General features: G+C 46.0%; 1 protein-coding gene across 1 annotated transcript in view; it reads left to right on the top strand.

Moving 5' to 3' along the window:
- LOC103609046 (unconventional myosin-Vb-like) overlaps positions 1-19084 on the top strand; it is a 79623-nt gene extending 60539 nt beyond the window's left edge. The window contains exons 16-17 of the mRNA XM_008593417.1: positions 4507-4740; positions 18928-19084. Of these exons, the coding sequence (XP_008591639.1) occupies positions 4507-4740; positions 18928-19032 (339 nt within the window). The 3' untranslated portion in view covers positions 19033-19084. The remainder of the gene's footprint in view (positions 1-4506; positions 4741-18927) is intronic.
- The last annotated feature ends 1057 nt before the right edge of the window (positions 19085-20141 follow it).

Below are 20141 nucleotides of genomic sequence, written 5' to 3'. Positions count from 1 at the left end.
CACAGATAGCAGTGGAATGTCCCTGCTTCCCTGTTCTGTCAAAAGACCAGGCTTTTCGAGACCATCACCCTGGATCTTTGTTCTCTGTGTGAGTCTTACAGGGTGCCTTGTTCAGCTTGGCTCCCTGGTGGGGAAGCGAGACAGAAAGCCCAGGTGCGGGGAGGAGGGTACTCGGTACCTGTCGCTGGTTGGCCTGCAGTGATATGCCTGCTCTGAGGGGCAGGGATATGGAATAAAAGGTCCTTGGCACTGGCCATTTGAAAAACACAAGTACAAAGAGTATTATCATTGTGGCTATTGATAACTGGCCAGAAAAGACATTGCATAGTTAATTTTTGCCACTTAACCTTCCAGACAAGGTGCAGTCAGAGGGAAAAATAGTCTTTGACCACTGTACCCTGCCCTGTGTACCCTCTGGCCACCCTGGCCCTTGGTTTCCAGCCACAGAGATAACTGGCCAGAAAAGACATTGCATAGTTAATTTTTGCCACTTAACCTTCCAGACAAGGTTCAGTCAGAGGGAAAAATAGTCTTTGACCACTGTACCCTGCCCTGTGTACCCTCTGGCCACCCTGGCCCTTGGTTTCCAGCCACAGGGCTCTGCATTGGTGCTGCTGATTTCTAAAGTTGACTTGAGAGGATAAAAATAAATCCAGTATTTTACAACCCACGTGCTTAAACATCAAAGAGAAGCAGATTTAAAAGGCCTATTTTTAAAAGGAGCTTTTTGCCTTAAGCTTCCTGCTTGACAAACATCTGTGAGTGGTGGCAGGTGTTGGCCACCCTGGGCAGGGCACCCTGCATTTAGAGGGCCAGAAGCAGCAGGAGGGGTGGACAACATCTTGCTTTCTCACACCCCATATAATAATTCTCATATTAACTCATTTAATCCTCATCACAATGCTGTGAAATAAAAATATTATTCCCATTTTAAAGATGAGGAAACTGAGGCATAGAGAGGTTAAGTAGCCTGCCCACGGTCATATAGCTAATATGTAGCACAGCTGGGATTGAAACTTGGCAGGCTGTTTTCAGGGTATGTTCTGTCACCTCTGTCAGATTGTAGGATTTCTGCCCTTTGGGAGATTCTCAGGACATGGTGAGAACTCCTCAGTCAAAGTGAGAACACTACCCTTGGTTTGGGTTCATGCTCATACAGATAGCATTGTCCTTGGGACTGGCTGGCATTTTCGGGGTTGGGGGTGTGACCTGGTGTCAAAGAACATGGCTGACACTCTGTTGTGAGAGGAAGCACCAGTGTACTCTTCCTCACCAGATCTTCAGAGGTGTTTGTTTTCCATAGTCTCTTAGCAGAGAGGGCCACCTGTTTGGAAGTAAATGGGTTTCCTTTTATCCTGTAATTCCTGGAGACAATTCAGACAGCTGTTCTCTTGACACACAAGGTTCTTAAGCCAGAAGGAGAGGACACGCATGTGCCAGGGACACTACAAGCAATGGTGTCCTGAGCTATTTGTCAGTGGTGTGGGGTAATGGACAAAGTCCCAGCTGATCAGAGGCCTGGGTTCTATCTCGATTATACTCACAACCAGAGCTGATAGCATGGAAACAATTGGGCCTTGAGTTCTTCAGAGGGGATTGGCTTGAGATCTCTAAGGTAACTTTAGCTTAGAAATTCACTGGTACTGTGATCTGGCTAAAGTGGGTTCCTGTCCCCAGGCTGTACTGTAGAATCACCTAGGGGAGCTTCGTTAAAAAGTACATCCACTGCCAAGAAGTCAGCAAGGAAAGAAACCAAAAGATAAAACCAGGGTAAGATTAACACCCAAAACTCATAACCTGAGGCTTCCTACACCCAGCTGGAGAGAGAAAACACAAATGTGGCACCGAGCTCCCAAGCAAACAACAGAAAGAAGGAAACAAGGTTACTTGAATTCTTGAAAGAGAAAGAAAATAGTCTGGGAGGGTTGGAGCTGTCCCTGGTGCTGAGATGTTTTTCCTGTGGGTTTTTATAGTCTATAACATAATAAGCCACATCCTTCACAATATCTTGCAGCAGTAAATGGGGCCATTTCTTACAATGTCCCTGGTGTATCCTGTGATGTGACATTATTCAGCCAAAATGATGTAGCCCATGAGCTCAGCTCTCTGCCAGTCTGGCTTTATTCAAGCACACTTGTAGAGGAACTTGGCCAGTTGAACTTAGTTTTTTTTATAATAGGAGTCAAGTTTCTTAGACGCTTGTGAGTATAAGGTTATACTTAAATATTTTTTTTCTGGAAAAAAAAGACAAATCTATGATTCAATCAATAGGCTTTTAAATCAGTTTGACTCAGTACATTCAATAAGCCCTCAGTAAATATGTTAAATTAGCTATTACTGTATAATTCATGGGAGCACCCATGTACATTTGAAAAATAGTATATAACAAATTACAACTTTATGGCCTTTCTGTGCCTCAGTTTTCTCCACTGTGAAATGGGGCTATTAATCATCTTTACTGAATAGGATTTTTATGAGGAGTCAATGAGTTGTTATATGTGAAGCACATAGTACAGTGCCTAGCCTATAGGAAGCACCCGGTGGTGGTAGTAGGATGTTGGGACATGTTGATTTTCACTAATCAGACTGTCTTGCAATAATTTGCTTGCCCTCTTGCTAACCTCAGGGTCTTTAAAGCATTGATTAGGAACAACTCTGTGCACAGTTCTGTGTACAGTTCTGCAGGTTGCACACTGAACAAGGGTATAGTAAAGTCCAGCCCCTACTCTGTGGCCTGACCCTGAGCCTGCCCTGGGACAGTGCTGTCTTGAGGAAGGGGCATCCTTTGTTCCAAGCTGTGCACCCCTAGGGCTGTGTCTACCCACACGGGCAACTCTGTGGAGTTCATCTCCCTGGAGGGTGGTGCATTTTTCTGGTTATCCAGAGTTGCTTGAGGCCAGCAGAGGCCCTGGAATCACTGATTGGAGGAACAGATGGAGAAACATTCTGAGAATAAAAAGGATCTTGGCTAACCAAACCTTTGAGAGGGAAAAAATGAGCTGATGGAGAAACATTCTGAGAATAAAAAGGATCTTGGCTAACCAAACCTTTGAGAGGGAAAAAATGAGCTTTTATTTATTTATTTATTTATTTATTTATTTATTTATTTATTTAGTCAGTCAGTCAGTCAGTCAGTCCACCTCCCCACTCCTGGTGATCTGACCCAGGCTGTACCACCTGGAGGTGACACCTGAGCCAAACGTAACTTCAGCTCAGAGACAAAGTCAAAGGGTGCCTAGCTTAGCATGCATTTTCTCCCTGTGGACACCCAGCCCTCAATGGGCTGTACAGGCATGTATTGGGTTTTTTAAATGAATGCTGCTTAATTGGATTTGTGATTCCTTAGAGCAAGGCTAGCAGCCAGACCAGACATACAGATGCATCAAGTTGTAGCTGGGAGGTTCCCATGGAATGTAGGGTCTCTTTCTGCTGTATCAATGCAGGAAATGTTCTGCTTGTGCACATGCGGTCACAGCCATGAGGCCCCAGGGTGTGCATGGCATTGTACAGGGTCTGACAGCTTTTCTTTTGCTGCCCCTCGCTGCTTTATGTCAAGTCTAGTTTCTGATGGGAATTGATAATTGATTCCTGATGCCTGTGTTTATTGGTATTTTAGTCAATAGCTCTGTTCTACTCGGAACACCTGCAGAGCACAGCACTGAAGAATAATCAATGACTATTTGTTCCTTGCTTGATTATTTGGAAAACCCTGCTTCTTCCTCTCTGCTTTTCTCCACTGACCACTTTTAGCTGATACTCTCAACTCTTATGGTGCCAATTTCTGCATGTACTTTACACAAGCACTTGACCCCAGCACTGGGTTCTCAGAGCTCTGGGCACATGAGGGTTGCTTCACATACTGCTTGGGTAGGTTGCTGATTGGGCACCAGTCTGCAGGGACGTGGTGGGGATGGGTGCTGCCAGGGCATCAGTTTCCAGAGTCAGAGTCTTGGGGGGAACTGTGGCTGACAGGTGGCGAGAGTGATCCTGAGGCCCCATGGAGGGCCTCCTTGGAAGAGGGGTGGCTGAAGGAGTCCTTTGTCTCAGAGCCAGTGATTAGGTTGTAGCTCTTTGTGCCAGTGAGTCCAATGGCAGGAGGGCTCCATGTGAAAGAGCAGGGAAACCTAAAAAGCAAAGGCCACAGAGCCAGGGAGCTGGTGACATTGTTCCCGCAACTTACTAACTCAGGGTAGGATCTGTCCAACCAACGTAGGAAGCTAACTGCTCTTAGCCAGCTTCCAGCTCTGCTAATGCTCATAAAAGCTCCTGGAACTATTTTCATGTCAGTGTTGGTGTTTTCTGGTTTCCTCTGCTTCTCCTGGGTTCACAATAGAGTTTTGTTAAGGGAGATGCCAGGAAAGCACTGGAGCATGTAATGGTTGTGAGATTTAACTCCACCACGCAAGTTCCTTTTTTGATTGCTTTCATGCTTTTTCCTGGCCAAATAACCCTCTCTTTCTGTTGTCTTTCTCCTCCCCTCTCCCCATGTGCCCATGTCCTCCACAGAACAAAGAGTTCAAGACCCTGTCCGAGCACTTGTCCACTGTCACCTCCACACATGCCATGGAGGTGGAGAAGCTGAGGAAGGAGCTGGCGCATTACCAGCAGAGCCACGGTGGGGATGCCAACCTACAGCTGCAGGAGGAGGTAGAGAGGCTGCGCAGCGAGCTGCAGAGGGCCCACTCGGAGCACAGGGTCCTGGAGGACGCCCACAGCAGGGAGAAGGACAAGCTGAGACAGGTACACATGAGGCCGGGGCAGGTGTGGTGCTGGGCCTGCAGACAGAGCACCCCCAGGGACTGGTCTTCTCCAGGTCACAGAAGTGCCATGGGCTTTGCTGGGGCTCATGCCCACAAACTAACCTTCTGTGTGTAGAAATAATGTGGCCATGCTATGGAGAACCCACACAAGCATGTGTCCATTCATCTAAGAAGTATTAACAGAGTTTCTGCTGTTAGCTGGACAGCAGGGCATCCCCCAAAAGGGACATGCAGTTTCCACCTCAGAGCATCTTCCTCACAGTCCAGAGTCAGTCATTGAGGCAGCTCTGTGGCCTGAGTCCTCATTGGCAAGAGAGGTGTTAGCAAGGTCGTGGCTGCTTTTCTCGACATTGGCTGCAGGGATTAGCGGCAGCCCCTAGACCTCCCTACCCATAATAAAGCGTCATGCTTTGGGGAATTTACCTCAAGTTTAAGTGTGGGTGGCTTCAGCCTGCCTCCCCTGCTCTGGCTGGTGAGCTGCTCAGGTTTCCTCCCTACCCCATGAAACAGAGCTTCTTAGGTGTGCTCCACAGGCTTGTTCCATTCCCCTAAACATCAGGACGCAAAGATTCCCTGCTCCACTTTGAGATAGCTGTTCCAACCAGGAAGGTCCCACCATGCCCCAGGAGAGCCTACTGGGGACACTGCTCTCCCCCATTTGTATAGTAACTCACGGGCCAAAGGGAAGATAGCAGCCACCCATTTGTTTTGTATCTGTCCATCACGGGGGTTTCGCAGTGGGTTGGAAATGTAGGAGAGAGAGATTCAGTGTTCGTAATATTGGAATAACAACTTCAAAATTGTGGCAGACCGAATGGTGCCACAGAAGGGTCCCTGGGGTGGACATTGGAATACCCAGACAGACCCTCATCCCTGCTCTGCCATTACCATGCATGTGCGGGAAACCATGCTGGCCTTATTTAGTTCCCTCATCTGTATGTTTTAAAAAATAAAAAAAAAGAGTTTGTCTGGATCATCTCTAAGTGTCCTTCTGGACTTGCACCTGGCCACCTCCCTGAGATTGTGTTTGATGGCTCCTAGAAGGAATAGGCCTCTGTCCCTCTCTCTTCCACTGCCCACTGCCTCCGCTGGCCTCAACCCTCAAGTGCAGCTGAGAAGCCCACAGATCCCCCCTGGAGGTAAGGCCTGCAGAGCCAGCTCGTGCTGGGCTTGCATGCATTGTGTTCTCACCCCAGGCAGAACCGCCGCACCATCAGCCACTGCCTTCCCCAGATCCCAGGGACTTCCAGAGACTTCCAGGCTCAGATGTGGGATGCAGATAGGGTTAGAAGAAAGTAGGACACAGGACTTCTCAATGCAGCCAGGCCGGCATATATAAGACCACTCTCCTTGGGTGTTTCTTTGAGGTAGCACAAGACACTCTGCCCAGATGAGCCCGTGGCCAGCTTGCCCACCATGAAGCCTACAGTGGACTGCATTCTTTGGGATAAAGCTTTGTGGTGCTGGGAGCGCCTGTCAGAATGTAGCCACAGTTAAGTAACCTACACACCGTGAAATTCCACACTCGTGGTCTGTTGACCTTTGGGAGCAGATGGATGGGTGGTGACCCTTCTGTGTGAGTGAAAAACAAGAAAGTGGAATCCAAAAGCAGAAAGAGGTTAAGATCAGGACTGGAAATTCTTGAAATTGGTGACCCTGGGAGAGAAGAGAAGACAGTTACCTGCTTGTGCGTCCCAATCAGGTTAGATACCTGCAAAGTCTGTTCACCCAGCAGATCTACAAGACCAGGATCTGTCCTGTCCCCACCCCACAGATAGCACATGACTCGTCACCTCCCCAGCCTCCCTTCCTGCTTCCCACTAAACGTTGTGATTTGGGGACTCAGAGCATTTTAAAAATATCCAAGTCCTCCATGAAAGGGAGCATAAGAGTTTATAAGATGAAAATCTTCCTTTGCACAACAAAATAGAGGAGCAGGTTTTGAGGCTGTTTCCTAGGTCTTAAATAAAATTAGAGCTTGGGACTGACAAGAAAAAAAAAAAAAATCAAGGACACTGCAGGAAGGGGAACAAAGGGAGCAGAAGCAGAGCACAGACTCATTCCCTGACTCCAAACATGACACACTCTAAGTTGGTAACACTTGAAAAGAAAGCGGCATAGATAATTGATTAATGGAATGTCCACCTCTTTCCAGGAAAAGGAAAGGGAAGCAAGCATGCTTCCTTCTCTAGGGTCTTTAAAACCTTTTTAGTCTTTTTCTTTGTCTTCTCTGCCTAGTCAGGATTTAATATTTATCAGAGGCTCTGTGTCCAATCTTAATAAATGCTGAATAATCAGACAATTGGCTTCCTCATGGGCTTGTCCATGGCCCATTCCGTTTTGAGCGAGATTGATGAGAGAAGCCAAGCATGGTGAGGGAGCCAACCGCTGGTGGGTGTTTAATTAATGGGGCTGATATTTCTGCTGGTGAAGATTGTATCAGAACTGGCATCCTGGGAAACTCTGCTCCCTAACCCTGACCATAGTAATTGGCAGGTGCTGTGACCACCCTGCCTTGGCCTGTGGGAGGCCAGGTCCCTGGGAGCAGGAATTTATCTGTGTCTGCAGAGCCCAGGGCAGCCCCTGTCATACCCGAGACACATAAATTAGATGGCGTCCTCAACTACTGAAGAATGTCCATTGTTTTGGCTTCTCCACAGAGTGGTCCACCTGTAGGCCCTTAACCTCCTTCCCTCTTAGCCTGAGGAATGTGTATGTTTTTCTTCTTCAAGGCTTCAGTGATCCGCAGCCATGCTGGTGCTTTCGCGCAGCCATGCTGTTTTATATGGCTGCACTGTTCAGCGCCCCTGGTGAGAGAGAAGAGGCCCCCAGGGCTGCCCTTGGCACAGAGGCTCATGATCCAAAATCTGCTCCAGAGGTTGCTTGGTGGGGACAAGCTCGGGGCAGGGTTGCACTGGTTGAGGAAGAGCAGCCCCATCAGGCACCTGTCTCTGAGTGAGGGTCCTTGATGCTTACGAGGGATGGCCCCCATGCCCCCATGCCCTGAGCATCGGACTGGCAGGATTAGGTTGTACCTGGCATCATGCTGTCCATCATAGAATCACCAGCCACTAGTCAGTTCCCTTGGGTAGTTTCTGTGTAAAGGTTTTGGATTTTTCCAAGTAGAGAGACCTGGATTGAGGGGAGAGAGGGACTCTCACAATAGGATGCGTTGAGCCTTCTCCCCAAGGGTACGAAGTGGGACTGACTCCCCAGCTGAGACTTGGGGTTGTGCTCCCAGTGGCTCCAGAAGTTGTGGTCCATGAGGAGGCTAGAAAGGGGAACCTTACTTGTCTCCACAGGACTGTGTCTCACTGCAGAAATCACAGAAGTTCATGGTTCTTCCTTCATGCAGCAGGTATTTGAGTGCCTACATGTGTTAGGTACTGTTCTACAAACTGGGGAAGAAGTGAATAATTTTTTTTAAAAGTCCTTTTTATTCTTGTGGAGCTTAAATATTTGAGGGTGGGGGAAGAAGGTACAAAGAAGAATCAAACACAAATTGTCCATCCTGCGCTGTAAAGAAACACAGTGAAAGGGATGGAGAGTGACCCGTAGGGCAGCCCAAGGGGTGCGGCCAGAGATGTTCTCAGAGAAGAAACCTGACTGAGGGGAGAGAAAGCAGGGCGGGTTTGAGCCAACAAGGAGGTGACTGAGCTCAGATAGGGGGGCGAGGAAGAGGGTGAGGTGCTGGTGGTGGGGCCACATCGGGAAGGGTCTTCGGACCACGGGGGCAGCATTAGCCCATGCAACGTCCAGGGAGATGGACAACTCTGTCTCAGGCACTTTAGGTTCTGTGAACTTAGGGTTTGTCTTAGTCCATTTGTGTTGCTATAACAGAAACACCTGAGACTGGGCAATTTATAAAAAACAGGTTTGTTTGGCTTATGATTCTGGGACAGCTACATCTGGCATGGGCCTCAGGCTGCTTCTACTCATGGCGGAAAGTGGCAGCAGCTGGCAGGTACAAGCAGATCACATGGCAAGAGGAAGCAAGAGAGACAGACAGGTGGTGCCAGGGTCTTTTAAACAACCAGCTCTCGCAGGAACTAATAGCTCAAGAACTCACTCATTAATCCCCCACCTAGGGAGAGCATGAATCCATCATGAGGGATCCACCCCCATGACCCAAACTGCCACATTGGAGATCAGATTTCCATGAGTTCTGCACGACAATACGTCCAAACTTCACCAGGGTGGAGGATAAATTAAAACAAATCCATTGGACCGTTTGGGAGTTATTTTATTCATTGTCTCAAAGTTGCCTTACTATCCAAAGAATGTTGATTTTCAGCTTTTGCTTTAACATCTCACCTCCTAGTGTAAAGAACAAAGTACTATGCCTACTTGGAAGAAAATATATTCTAAGAGAATGAGCAAGTAAACCCTTTAAAGTTTTGCGGAATGAAAGTGTTGTCCCTGCTAAGGGCCATGCTTGTAACTTTCTGCTTGACAGGGGCACAGCGTGGAAAGGCAGGAAGTGGGGCGTTATTCCCTGCCCAGAACACAGGGGCTACATTCCTTTTGTTGATTAGACAAGAAAGTGAGGGTGTTTTCTTGTTACCTTGCGGGTCCAGGAAGATGGGTGATTTTTTCCAAGGGAAAGGAATAGGACTTTTGTGGATACCAGTCTCCTCTCTTTTTGGTCCATCCCACCAGCTCTTGCTAAATTAATCTTCCTAAGATGTGGCTGTCCTTGCCTTTATTTCATTATTTATGCAAACCCTTGGCTCCAGAAGGATTCTTTCCCTGACTATCTTCTCTCTATGCAGTTTTCTTTCTGGCTTCATCATTCTGCCTTTCTCCAAGCCCTGGGTTTCCACCCTCTTCCTCAGCATCCAGAGTCCTACCTTAGGTTCAGCCCAGATTGTTCCTCCTCCTTTGAATCTTTCTTGGTCGCTGTAGCACACACTAATTCCCTCCTTCCCTTAGCTCTTGCTGTCAACCCCGGTCACCCGAGGTCTGCTCTAGGTTGCGCATTGCTGTTCTTCATATGTCCGTCTTCTGAACTGTCAGCAGACAGATTGGCACAGTCATTCAGAGCATGGGGCCGGGCCCAGACTGCTCATGGCAAAGCCCAGCTGTACCCCTTCCTGGCTGTGTGACCTTTGGTTCTAGGGCTCAGGGGTGGCGGGCCCTGAACCCCAGTAACCCCTCTTATCTCCCCGCCACAGGATGAGCAAGAGAGGGAACCGGTAGGATTACTCCTGTCACCCTAGTGGCCAGGAGAGCCTGGGAGGAAGGTGAGGATGCCGCCTGCCTATTCAGCCCCACAGAGAGACACTCAGACGTGGCAGGGGTTCCGTCAAGCAGTTCCATTTATTTTCACACAAGCACCTGCTTTTATAAGCATACGGCAAGGGAATTTCCTAACTTCAACCTATCATCTTTTTTTTTTTTCCTGTTTTGTGACCAGTAAGGGGACTGCAACCCTTGGCTTGGTGTCGTCCGCACTGGGCTCAGCCAGTGAACGCACCGGCCATCCTTATATAGGATCCGAACCCGTGGTGGGAGCGCCACTGCGCTCCCAGTGCTGCACTCTCCCGAGTGCGCCACAGGGTCGGCCCTCAGCCTATCATCTTAAAGGTCATGTGAACATGCATCTTGCTCTAATGCTTTGCTATTGCAATCACGCGGTGAGCATGAGTGCGGAAATATCTTTTATCCAATAATTTTAAACTATGTCTTTCCCTGGCCACTCCCCGGCGGCTTCCGTCAGGCGCCATCTTTATCTCTCCTGTCCAGGCTCATGTTTTCCACAGATTACATATGCATATGTGGGTGGGGTCGTGGCTAGTTCTCTGCCCCGGGAGGAGATGTGTGGCCTCAATCTTTCCCTGGCCACTCCCCGGCGGCTTCCGTCAGGCGCCATCTTTATCTCTCCTGTCCAGGCGCATGTTTTCCACAGATTACATATGCATATGTGGGTGGGGTCGTGGCTAGTTCTCTGCCCCGGGAGGAGATGTGTGGCCTCAATGCCCCAACACTTTGACAGGTTCTTTAACTTGTCTGTGCCTTAGTTTCTTTAAAAGCAAATGACAATGGTACCTACCTCAAAGGTGTTTAAAAAAATAATAAAGTAAAATAATAAGAAGGGGCTTCCGGTCAAGATGGCAGACTAGATGGTCCCCAGCGTAACTTTCTCCCACAAATCAACCAATTTACAACTATAAAAACGCAACAACAGCCAAGCTGGGACTGCTAGAGCTCAGGGGAAGAGGAGGAGAAACCTACAGAGTGCATGAAGATGGGAGAAACCACGATGAGAGAAAGAAAAAACCACTCCAACCGTTTTGTGCCATGGCCGCTTTAAGGCTGGAGTTGCTGAGCACAAGGAGCAGGAGCTGGCTGTGCCCTTTGGATGAAGTTGCTTGGAGCCGGCAGAGAAGAGGGCCTTGGTGGCCCCCAGGCCAGCAAGACCACTAATAGGAGACTGGGGGTGGCCAGTACCTGGAGTCATGTGATTGGGGAAGTTTGCCTGACCTTCCTGGGGTGTGGAGCTGAGTGTGGGATTGGTCCCTTCCTGCTGTTCAGCAAAGATCAGGAACATGTGCCTCCCTCCAAAATTGTTCATGTGAACAGGAAAAACAAATCCGCCTTGAAGCCACTGTGATACATGGCTTAGAATAACAAAGCCAAGTTCTCCAGAGGCCTGCGTTCATGAGTCAAAGCCTTGGAGGGAGACAGAGGGAAGTAATGAGACTCAAAAACAACAGAAGGCATCAGAGGCACAGACAATGTTCACCATGGCTCTCCCAGACTAATCTTAGTTTGGATTTTAGATCACAGGTTGTTGCAATGAAGTTACATGATCTTAGGTAGCTTTTATAGGAAAGAAGATTGCAGGTACTAGCCTAGTGGTAATGGCGTGTGCTCTGTACTGGTCAGATGCCATGTTCCATTTCAGAGGGACATTAATCATGCGTAGGATGCTCAGATGAAGGTGATGAGGATGGTGAGGAGTCTTGGGAGCCTTCTCAGGTGACCTCCCGCTCTGTGAGCTGTCTGGATATTCGGAGGGTGGTTAGAGGAAGCAAAGATATGTTCCATGGTAAGTTTTAATTACTTCCCAGCCTGCTGTGAAACCTCCTGTAGTTGGTTAATTCAGAGGGTACAGCCTTGGTTCCTGGTGGGGTGGAACGGGCCCTCCTGACCATGGCACAGGTCTAGCTTTATTACACAAAGCTAGGCTTCTTCCCTAGAGGACATACCACGTGGTTTATCCTGTTGAGTTGTTTTCAGTTTGGCTTTTCTCCTGTATCTAGGAAAGTGAGAGCTATTTTGATTATCTGCCATGCTAATTTAAAGGTGCTCATGAAGCCATTGAGTTGTGAACTGCCTCCAATAACAGCAGATTAGATGCACTTGAAGAGTGTGTTTTCTCCACATTGTATATGCTTCCTAAACTGAATTATTTGATTAAACAAGCTCATGTGTTCTAGATGTTTTAGTCAACTATAAACACATTTATTTTTAAAAAACTTTAGAGGGAGTCCTTATTTTCAACTGAGGACAGTGCAGACTCCTTAACCGCATCTGCAGGATACTTCTGTGCGTTTGACAAGCACTCGGGTGCTGGCAGTGGGCTGGGCTGAGCAGGCGGGTGGGTGAGGAAGCAGCGTGGTCTGTGGGGCACAGGAGGGACGTGTGGGCCCTGCCAGGGCAGTGCTCACCCCACCCTTGCACGATAGGAAGGTGTCAGGAAAGAGGAACAGCAGAGAGCTAATTGATGAGAAGAAATTATCAAGTTAAGAGTGGGGGTCTCTATAGAACCTGACACAAGGAACAGGGCAAAGCTCAGGCAGAAACTGGAGGCAGGATGAGCACGGAGCAGGAAGAAGCCGGGCCCCACTCGGGGATAGGAGTGCAAAGAGGAGTTTAGAATTTATCCTGAGCACAGAGGGAGAGAAGCCGTTCGCAGTCTGATTCTCACTCACTTGACCCACCCAGCCTGGACTTTTCTCAGTCCTCTTGCCCCAAACACTCCACATTCCCAAACCTGTGCTTTCCCCTTTGAAACTTTGTGCTGATGCGTGTGCATTGATATAATTAGAGCATATCTGTCACCTCAGACACTTATCATTTCTTTGTGGTAAGCACATTCAAAATCTTCTTTTCTTGCTCTTTTGAAATACACGATATACTATTGTCACCTATAGTCACCCTATGGTGCAGTGGAACACTAGAACTTATTCCTCCCGTCTAATGGCAACTTTGTGCCAGTTGACTAACCTCTCCGCCCTCCCCAGCCTCTGGTAACCACTATTCTACTCTCTATTTGTATGAGATCAACTTTTTTAGGTTCCACATATGAGTGAGATCATCTGGTATTTGTCTTTCTATTCCTGGCTTATTTCACTCATTGCAGTGGCTCGTAACCAGGGAGTGATTTTGCCCTCGGGACATATGGCAATGTCTGGAGACATTGATTGTCACAAATGGGGAGTAGGAGGGTGTTCTACTGGCATCTAGGGCGTAGAAGCCAGAGGGATGCTGCAAAACAACCATTGATGCACAGGACAGACCCTCCTTCCCCAACAAAGTATTATCCATCACAAAATGTTGATAGTGCTGAGGCTGAGAAACCCTGCTGTAGAGGAATCTGCTGCAGCGTTTACCAGTTGTATTACTGTTCATGCACCCGTCCCTCACCCCTGCTAACCTGGACACTCTGTGAGGGCAGTTACCATGAGTCTTATCCATTTTGCATCCTCAGCCCCTGTCAAGGCTCCTGGCACAGAGGTCATGTCGGGAGATGTCTGGATGAGGGACAGCCTCGTCCTTTGTCATCCCAGGGTCCTAACTAGGCTCTGTGGGTGGGTGCCACTGCTGATAAAATGCTGTCTCTATCAGTCAGCACTTTCCCTTCTGTACCCTCATCACCAAGTCATGCTTTAGTCTCTGTAGATGTCAAACATCAGTTGCATTAGTTATCATAGACAAGTTGCCATTGTTGAGTAACAACTTGGTATAATTAGTTACATGCATCTGTCTTCTGCCAGCCTTATCTCATTTGATCTCCTGTGGGGAGGGAAACCATCCCCTTTGCCTGACGCTCCATAAAGAGAGTCTCTGACTGTGCTTATGATTTACTTGTGGGGTGTGGAGCTTTGCTGACTATGAAGACGTAAGACTGGTGGTTCTCTCCTGTGGGGAGGGAAACCATCCCCTTTGCCTGACGCTCCATAAAGAGAGTCTCTGACTGCTTATGATTTACTTGTGGGGTGTGGAGCTTTGCTGACTATGAAGACGTAAGACTGGTGGTTTCTAACCCAGGATAGTGTCAGAATTATTTACCTGGGCAGGTTTTGAAAGAACACTTGTCAGAGCCTCATTGCTGTAACTCATGGCAGTACCCCCACAGATAAACAAGACAAACTGAGCCCATCTGCATTGGGAGGATGGAAAGAGGCAGCATCCTCGGGCTGACTCCACAGCTAAAAAGGGATAGTTTCCTGGGAAGTAGTTTTGAGCCACATTTTGCAGAAGATTGAAAATTCTTTGAAATTTGAAGGACTTTGATAGTGTTAACAAAGTGCTTGGAGCTTGCAAGCCCCTGACAGTATTGTGTATCTTATTTCTGTCTATGGGATTTTAGGCAATAAATCTAACATAAGGCTGCCTGCAGATCCATCAGCAACTCCTCGGAGAAACTCAGGCCCCATTAAGCGCGAGTTGTGGACTTCCCACTTCCCGAGGTGGAGAGGGCCAGTGGCCTTGCTCCTGGACTCCAGCCCTGTTGCCATTGTCTCCTGACCCTTTCCTCGTGATGCTATCAGGCCCCATTAAGCGCGAGTTGTGGACTTCCCACTTCCCGAGGTGGAGAGGGCCAGTGGCTTTGCTCCTGGACTCCAGCCCTGTTGCCATTGTCTCCTGACCCTTTCCTCGTGATGCTAAAGTGGGGGACAGCTATTCTCTTAACTCACCTCTTGGTGCCTTGAGCCTAACAATAAAGCCAGGAGAGAAAGTGACGGTGGCTTATAAGAATAACCAGTTGAAATTCCAAGTTCATGAAGGCTTCTGCCAGTTATCCAGCATCCCTGGGGCCTCCTTTCTTGGTTTTACTGCCACAGGGCTCAGCAGAGTTTGAAAGGTGTTTCTCCAGTGGGAGTGCACGTGTGTTCTCGGGGATCCACGTGGTCATCCTTCCTCTCCCACATGCAGTTATCTCTGAGGTCGTACTCCTAGTACACGAACTAGTCCCTCTGCCGCTGGGCACATGCTAGTTATTGTGTGTTGTTTAGTGTCATGAGGATGCTGTTCTTGAGGCTTTCTGCCCAGGCTGGGAATGGTCCTCTGGCAGATAGCGGGATCTGATGACGTGAGCCAGAGAGAGTGAGGTCATTCCTGTGTCAGGCAGTACAGTCTCGCCAGTTATGTGTGCAGAGCTCTCTTGGACAGCTAGGAGGCCGTCTTACTATCCGTCTTTTTGTCTTTTGCCAAACCTAGCACAGTGTACTGAGCTTAATAGATTGGCTTACTTGTGGAATTTTTTAACAGCTTTTTTGAATATAATTCACCCATTTAAAGTATACAATTCATTGGTTTTTTAAATATATTCACAGTTCTGCAACCATCATCATAGTCTAATTTTTTAATATTTTTATCTCCACATAAAGGAACTTGTACCCATGAGCAGGCACAACCAATGCCCCCCAGTTGCTCCCCAGCCCTGGGCTACCACTAATCTGCTTTCTGTCTCTATATATTTGCCTGTTCTGGACATTTCATATGAATGGAATCGTGTAATACATGGTCTTCTGTGATTGGCTTCTTTAACTGAGCATGTGCTTTTAAGAGTCATCCATGTTGCAGTATATATCAGTACTTCATTCCTTTTTATTGATAAATAGTATTTCATTGTCTGAATATCACATCTTATTTATCAGTTCATTAGTTGATGGACTTTTGGGTTGTTTCCACTGTTTGGCTATTATGAATAATGCTGCTACGAACATCTGTGTACAAGTTTTTGTGTAGACTAGGTTTTTATTTCTCTTTGGTGGAATTGCTGGCTCATATGGTAACTCTGTTTAACCCTCTGAAGAACTGCTAGACTGTTTTCCAAAGCTGCTGCACCAGTTTACACTTCGCCCCGCAGTATAGGAGGACTCTGATTTCTACACGTCCTCACCAGCACTTGTTATTTTCTGTCTTTGTTATCAGCCATTCTAGTGGTGCGAAGTGATAGCTCATTATGGTTTCAATTTGTATTTCCCAAGTGACTAATGATGTTGGGCATCATTTCATGTGCTTATTGGCCATTTCTATATCTTCTTTGGAGAAATGTCTAGTCCTTTGCTCATTTTTAAATTGGGTTATTTCCCTTTTTATTGTTGAGTTGCAAGTGTTCTTTATATATTCACGGCACAAGTCCGGTATCAGATACTGATTTGCAAATATTTACTCCTATTCTGACAGTTGCCACTTTTTTCATGGCTTGAAGCATAACAATCTTAAATTTTGAAGTCCAGTTTGTTTTTTCTTTGGTTACTTATGCTTTTGGTGTTATATCTAAGAAAACATGGCCTAAACCAAGGTCACAAATATTTGTCCCTATGTTTTCTTCTAAGAGTTTTATAGTTTTAGCTCTTACATTTAAGTCTTTGATTAATTTTGAGTTAATTTTTATATATGATGAGATAGGGGTTCAGCTTCATTTTTTTGCTCATAGATATCCATTTGTCCCAGCACCATTTGATGAAGAGACTATTCTTCACCCCACTGAAGTATTTTGGCACTCTTGTCAAAAATCAATTGACTGTCAATATGACAGTCAGTTCTATTTCATTGATCCGTGTGTCTGTCCTTATGCCGGCCTCATATTGTCTTAACTTTTGTGATTCCTCCAACTATGTTCTTCTTTTTCAAGATTATTTTTCATATATTGGATCCCTAGATATTCCATATGAATTTTAGGATCAGCTTGTCAATTTCTGCAGAGAAGTCAGCTGGGATCTTGGTTAGGATGGTGTTGAATGTGCAAATCAATTTGAGGACCATTGCCATCTTCACAGTACTAAGTCTTTTGACCCATTACCTCAGGAGGTCTTTCCTGTTATTTAGATTTTCTTTAATTTCTTTCAACAATAATTTATAGTTTTCAGAGTACAAGTTTTGTGCTTCTCTTGTTAAATTTATTCCTAAGTATTTTGTTCTCTTTGATGCTATTGTAAGTGGAATTGTTTTCTTAATTTCCTTTTCAGATAGTTCATTGCAAATGTGTAGAAATACAAGTGAGTTTTATATATTGATATTGTATCCTGCAACCTGAACTCATTTATTAGCTCTAATAGTTTTTAAATGCATTTCTATTTTGGCAGCTGGATGGTACGTGGATCCAAACCCCTGATCTTGGTGTTACCATATGGTTCTCTACCCAACCGAGCTACCTGGCCAGCCCTTTAGGTGCATTTCTTAGGATTTTTTATATACAAGATTATGTTATCTGCAGGGAGAGATAGTTTTACTTCTTCCTTTGCAATGTGGATGTTTTTGTTTTCCTTGCCTAATTGCCCTGGCGAGAACCTTCAGCACAATGTTGAATAGAAATTGCAAGAGCAGACATCCTCATCGCCCTTCTGATCTTAGGGAAAAAGCATTCAGTCTTTCACCATATGGTATGGTACTAGCTGTGGGTTTTTGAAGATACCCTTATCGGGTTGAGGAAGCTCACTTCTATTCCTTGTTTGTTGCTAGTATTTAGTTGAGAATTTTTGAATCTTTGTTCATAGAATATATCTGTCTGTAATTTTCTCATGAGGTCTTTGTTTGGTTTTGGTATCAGTAATATTGGCCTCATAGAATGAACTGGGAAGTGCTCCCTTCTGTCTTTTGGAATAATTTGTAAAAAATAGATAATCTTCTTTAAATTTTTAGTAAGTGGTGGAATGATTTTAAAGTATATGTTTCCATTTAGTGCCTAGTAAAGGTAAGTTAGAAACATCTTACGTGTATTGGTCAACTGCTACATGCAGTGCCTGCCACTTGGAACTCCATATACATCATTTATTTAATGCTGAAAACAACCCAGTGAAGTGGGTGTCAGTTTTACAGAGGGGGAAACTGAGGTTCATAGGGCCCAGGATCTGTGTGGATGTGAAGCTCATTTTCTTTGCTTTGTACCACATGTACGATGTGATCACGAGTTCATTCTGTGGTGACTTGTGGTGCAGGCAGCTGTCAGGGAAGTGAGGGCTCATGTCTGGACGCTTGAACGGGGGGCGCTGGCAAGCATTCCTTCTCCTCTCCCTGGTTTCCCAAATGTTCAACCGTTTCCTCATCTGTGTCACAGAGGTGGGGGATGCGACTTCAGTAAGGAAAATTACTTGACAGCCTCCTAAAGAATGAATGTCCAGGGGTTCCAAGCACAAAATTGGATCAATTACAGTTTAGCACCCCTGGTATAAGAGAAATATACCCATCCTCCTTTATATCAACTAATGATTTCAAATTCTCTTAGAACACATGTCTAAATTGTTACATTTTAAAAACTTTATACGAATATTTGCTCTACTAATAAAAATTACAAAAAAAATCAGTTTTGAAAAACTTGCCTTACACTGTTCTTTTTCCTCTTTGAAAAGACGAGGATTTTTCTTTAATTAGTATTTTCTTTTTGATTCTTTTCTTTTTTGCCTCCTTTGGCATTGTTGTCAGAATCCAAACACTAGATTGGACAGTTGAGCCTCTATAGCAAGTCTCCTTCCCTTGCCCAGAATTTGGACTCTGCTGATTCGGCAAGACAGGGAAAGGGAAATGGGATGAAGGCCAGAGGTAATTTGTTTATTGTGAGCTTTTGACTTCCCTAAGACTGAGATTTGAGAGCTCAAAATTTAGCAAGACAGGCAAACAAATACAGAAACATGAAAGCCTATTGTCTTTTTAAGTTCCTCGATAAGGCATGTGAGCTTGGAGTCGACTTTTCATGAGGTTTTATGGCATTAAATGTCCATAAACAGCGGTGAGCTTGTCTGTCTTGTTTTAATGGGATTTTTCTTTCAATATATGATTTTTCCTTCAAAATGAAAGAAGCTTTTGCTGACTTAATTTTCTTAAGTAAAAAGAGCGTTTACATATAACCAGTTGAAATTGAAACCACACAAAGGAGCCTCTCGTTTGCCCAGCATTATGGGAAAGACATTTTTCCTATTGCTCTGTCTTTCAGCGAGTGGCAGACCTGGAGCAAGAAAATGCTCTCTTGAAAGATGAAAAAGAGCAGCTTAACAACCAAATCCTGTGCCAATCTAAAGGTAAGTACCAAGGCGCTTGAGTTTTGGTTTGGGTTTTAATATCTTTTCCTCGCTGATTTTCCCCCAGGACTCCTAGCAAGCATAGAATTAGTCAAGATGCTGCAGTGGGGAAAGGGCTTTAACAGAGGAGAGATAAAAACAAGAATGGTGTTCTTTAATATCCTGCTGTGACGTTTGGTTTCAAGAGTTTAAAGAGGTGAGACACATGCATAATGGACAATATCACGCATAGGGCTTAGAATCAGACCTGCACTCAAAGCATGAATCTGCTGTGTGCTACTGTGTGGCTTTGAGCAAGTCCTCAGTTTCTTCATCTGCAAAACGGACATGAAGGTGTGGACCTCAGAGGACTCATTTGAGGTGTGAGCAAGATTCCACAGGATGAATCTGCTGTGTGCTACTGTGTGGCTTTGAGCAAGTCCTCAGTTTCTTCATCTGCAAAATGGACATGAAGGTGTGGACCTCAGAGGACTCATTTGAGGTGTGAGCAAGATTCCACAGGTGAAGTACTTAGGATTGTGCTTCACACACAGTGAGTGCTCAGGACCTGTCATGACTGCTGTGTTTCACACTGACCTTTAGCATCCACAATACGTGTCATAGTTCCTTCTGCCCGTGGGTCATCTGTTAATGTTTGCTCCAGAAAGGGTCTTGAATCAGATCCCGAGTCAACCTATCTCAAGCACCCCTCAGCTCGTGGGCCACCTTCAATCCCCATGTGTTACTTGGCTGTGGAGGAGTGGTGGGTGTCCACAGACACATTTTTGCCCAACTCATTGTGACCTTAAGCACGTCCCCTTCTCCCATCCTCAGGTTCCTCACCTGTATTGTGAGATAACTGAACCACAAGATCTCACAGTCTCGTCCAGCATAAAACCTGTTGAAAACACAAATGTTTTTAAATTTCACTCTAGAAATTTTTCCTTTCCATTAATATGAATAATACGTTTTGGTATGGGATGTTGTCTCTTTGCCTTCCTTTCTTCCCCCTACCTGATTTTTGGCCTTATCTCCTCAAATATCCTTTAATTTCCCCACACTCCAAGAACCTGAAAGATCAGGAATAGGAAAGAAATGTGGAGCAAAACCTTGGTTCTTTCCGGAATGCTACCAGTAGCTGGTGTGACAG

This window comes from Galeopterus variegatus, unplaced genomic scaffold (assembly GCF_000696425.1).
Source record: "Galeopterus variegatus unplaced genomic scaffold, G_variegatus-3.0.2 Scaffold9113, whole genome shotgun sequence".
Classification (NCBI taxonomy): Eukaryota; Metazoa; Chordata; class Mammalia; order Dermoptera; family Cynocephalidae; genus Galeopterus; species Galeopterus variegatus.
Note: the sequence above shows the minus strand (reverse complement) of the source record. Positions and strands in the feature narration are given on the sequence as shown.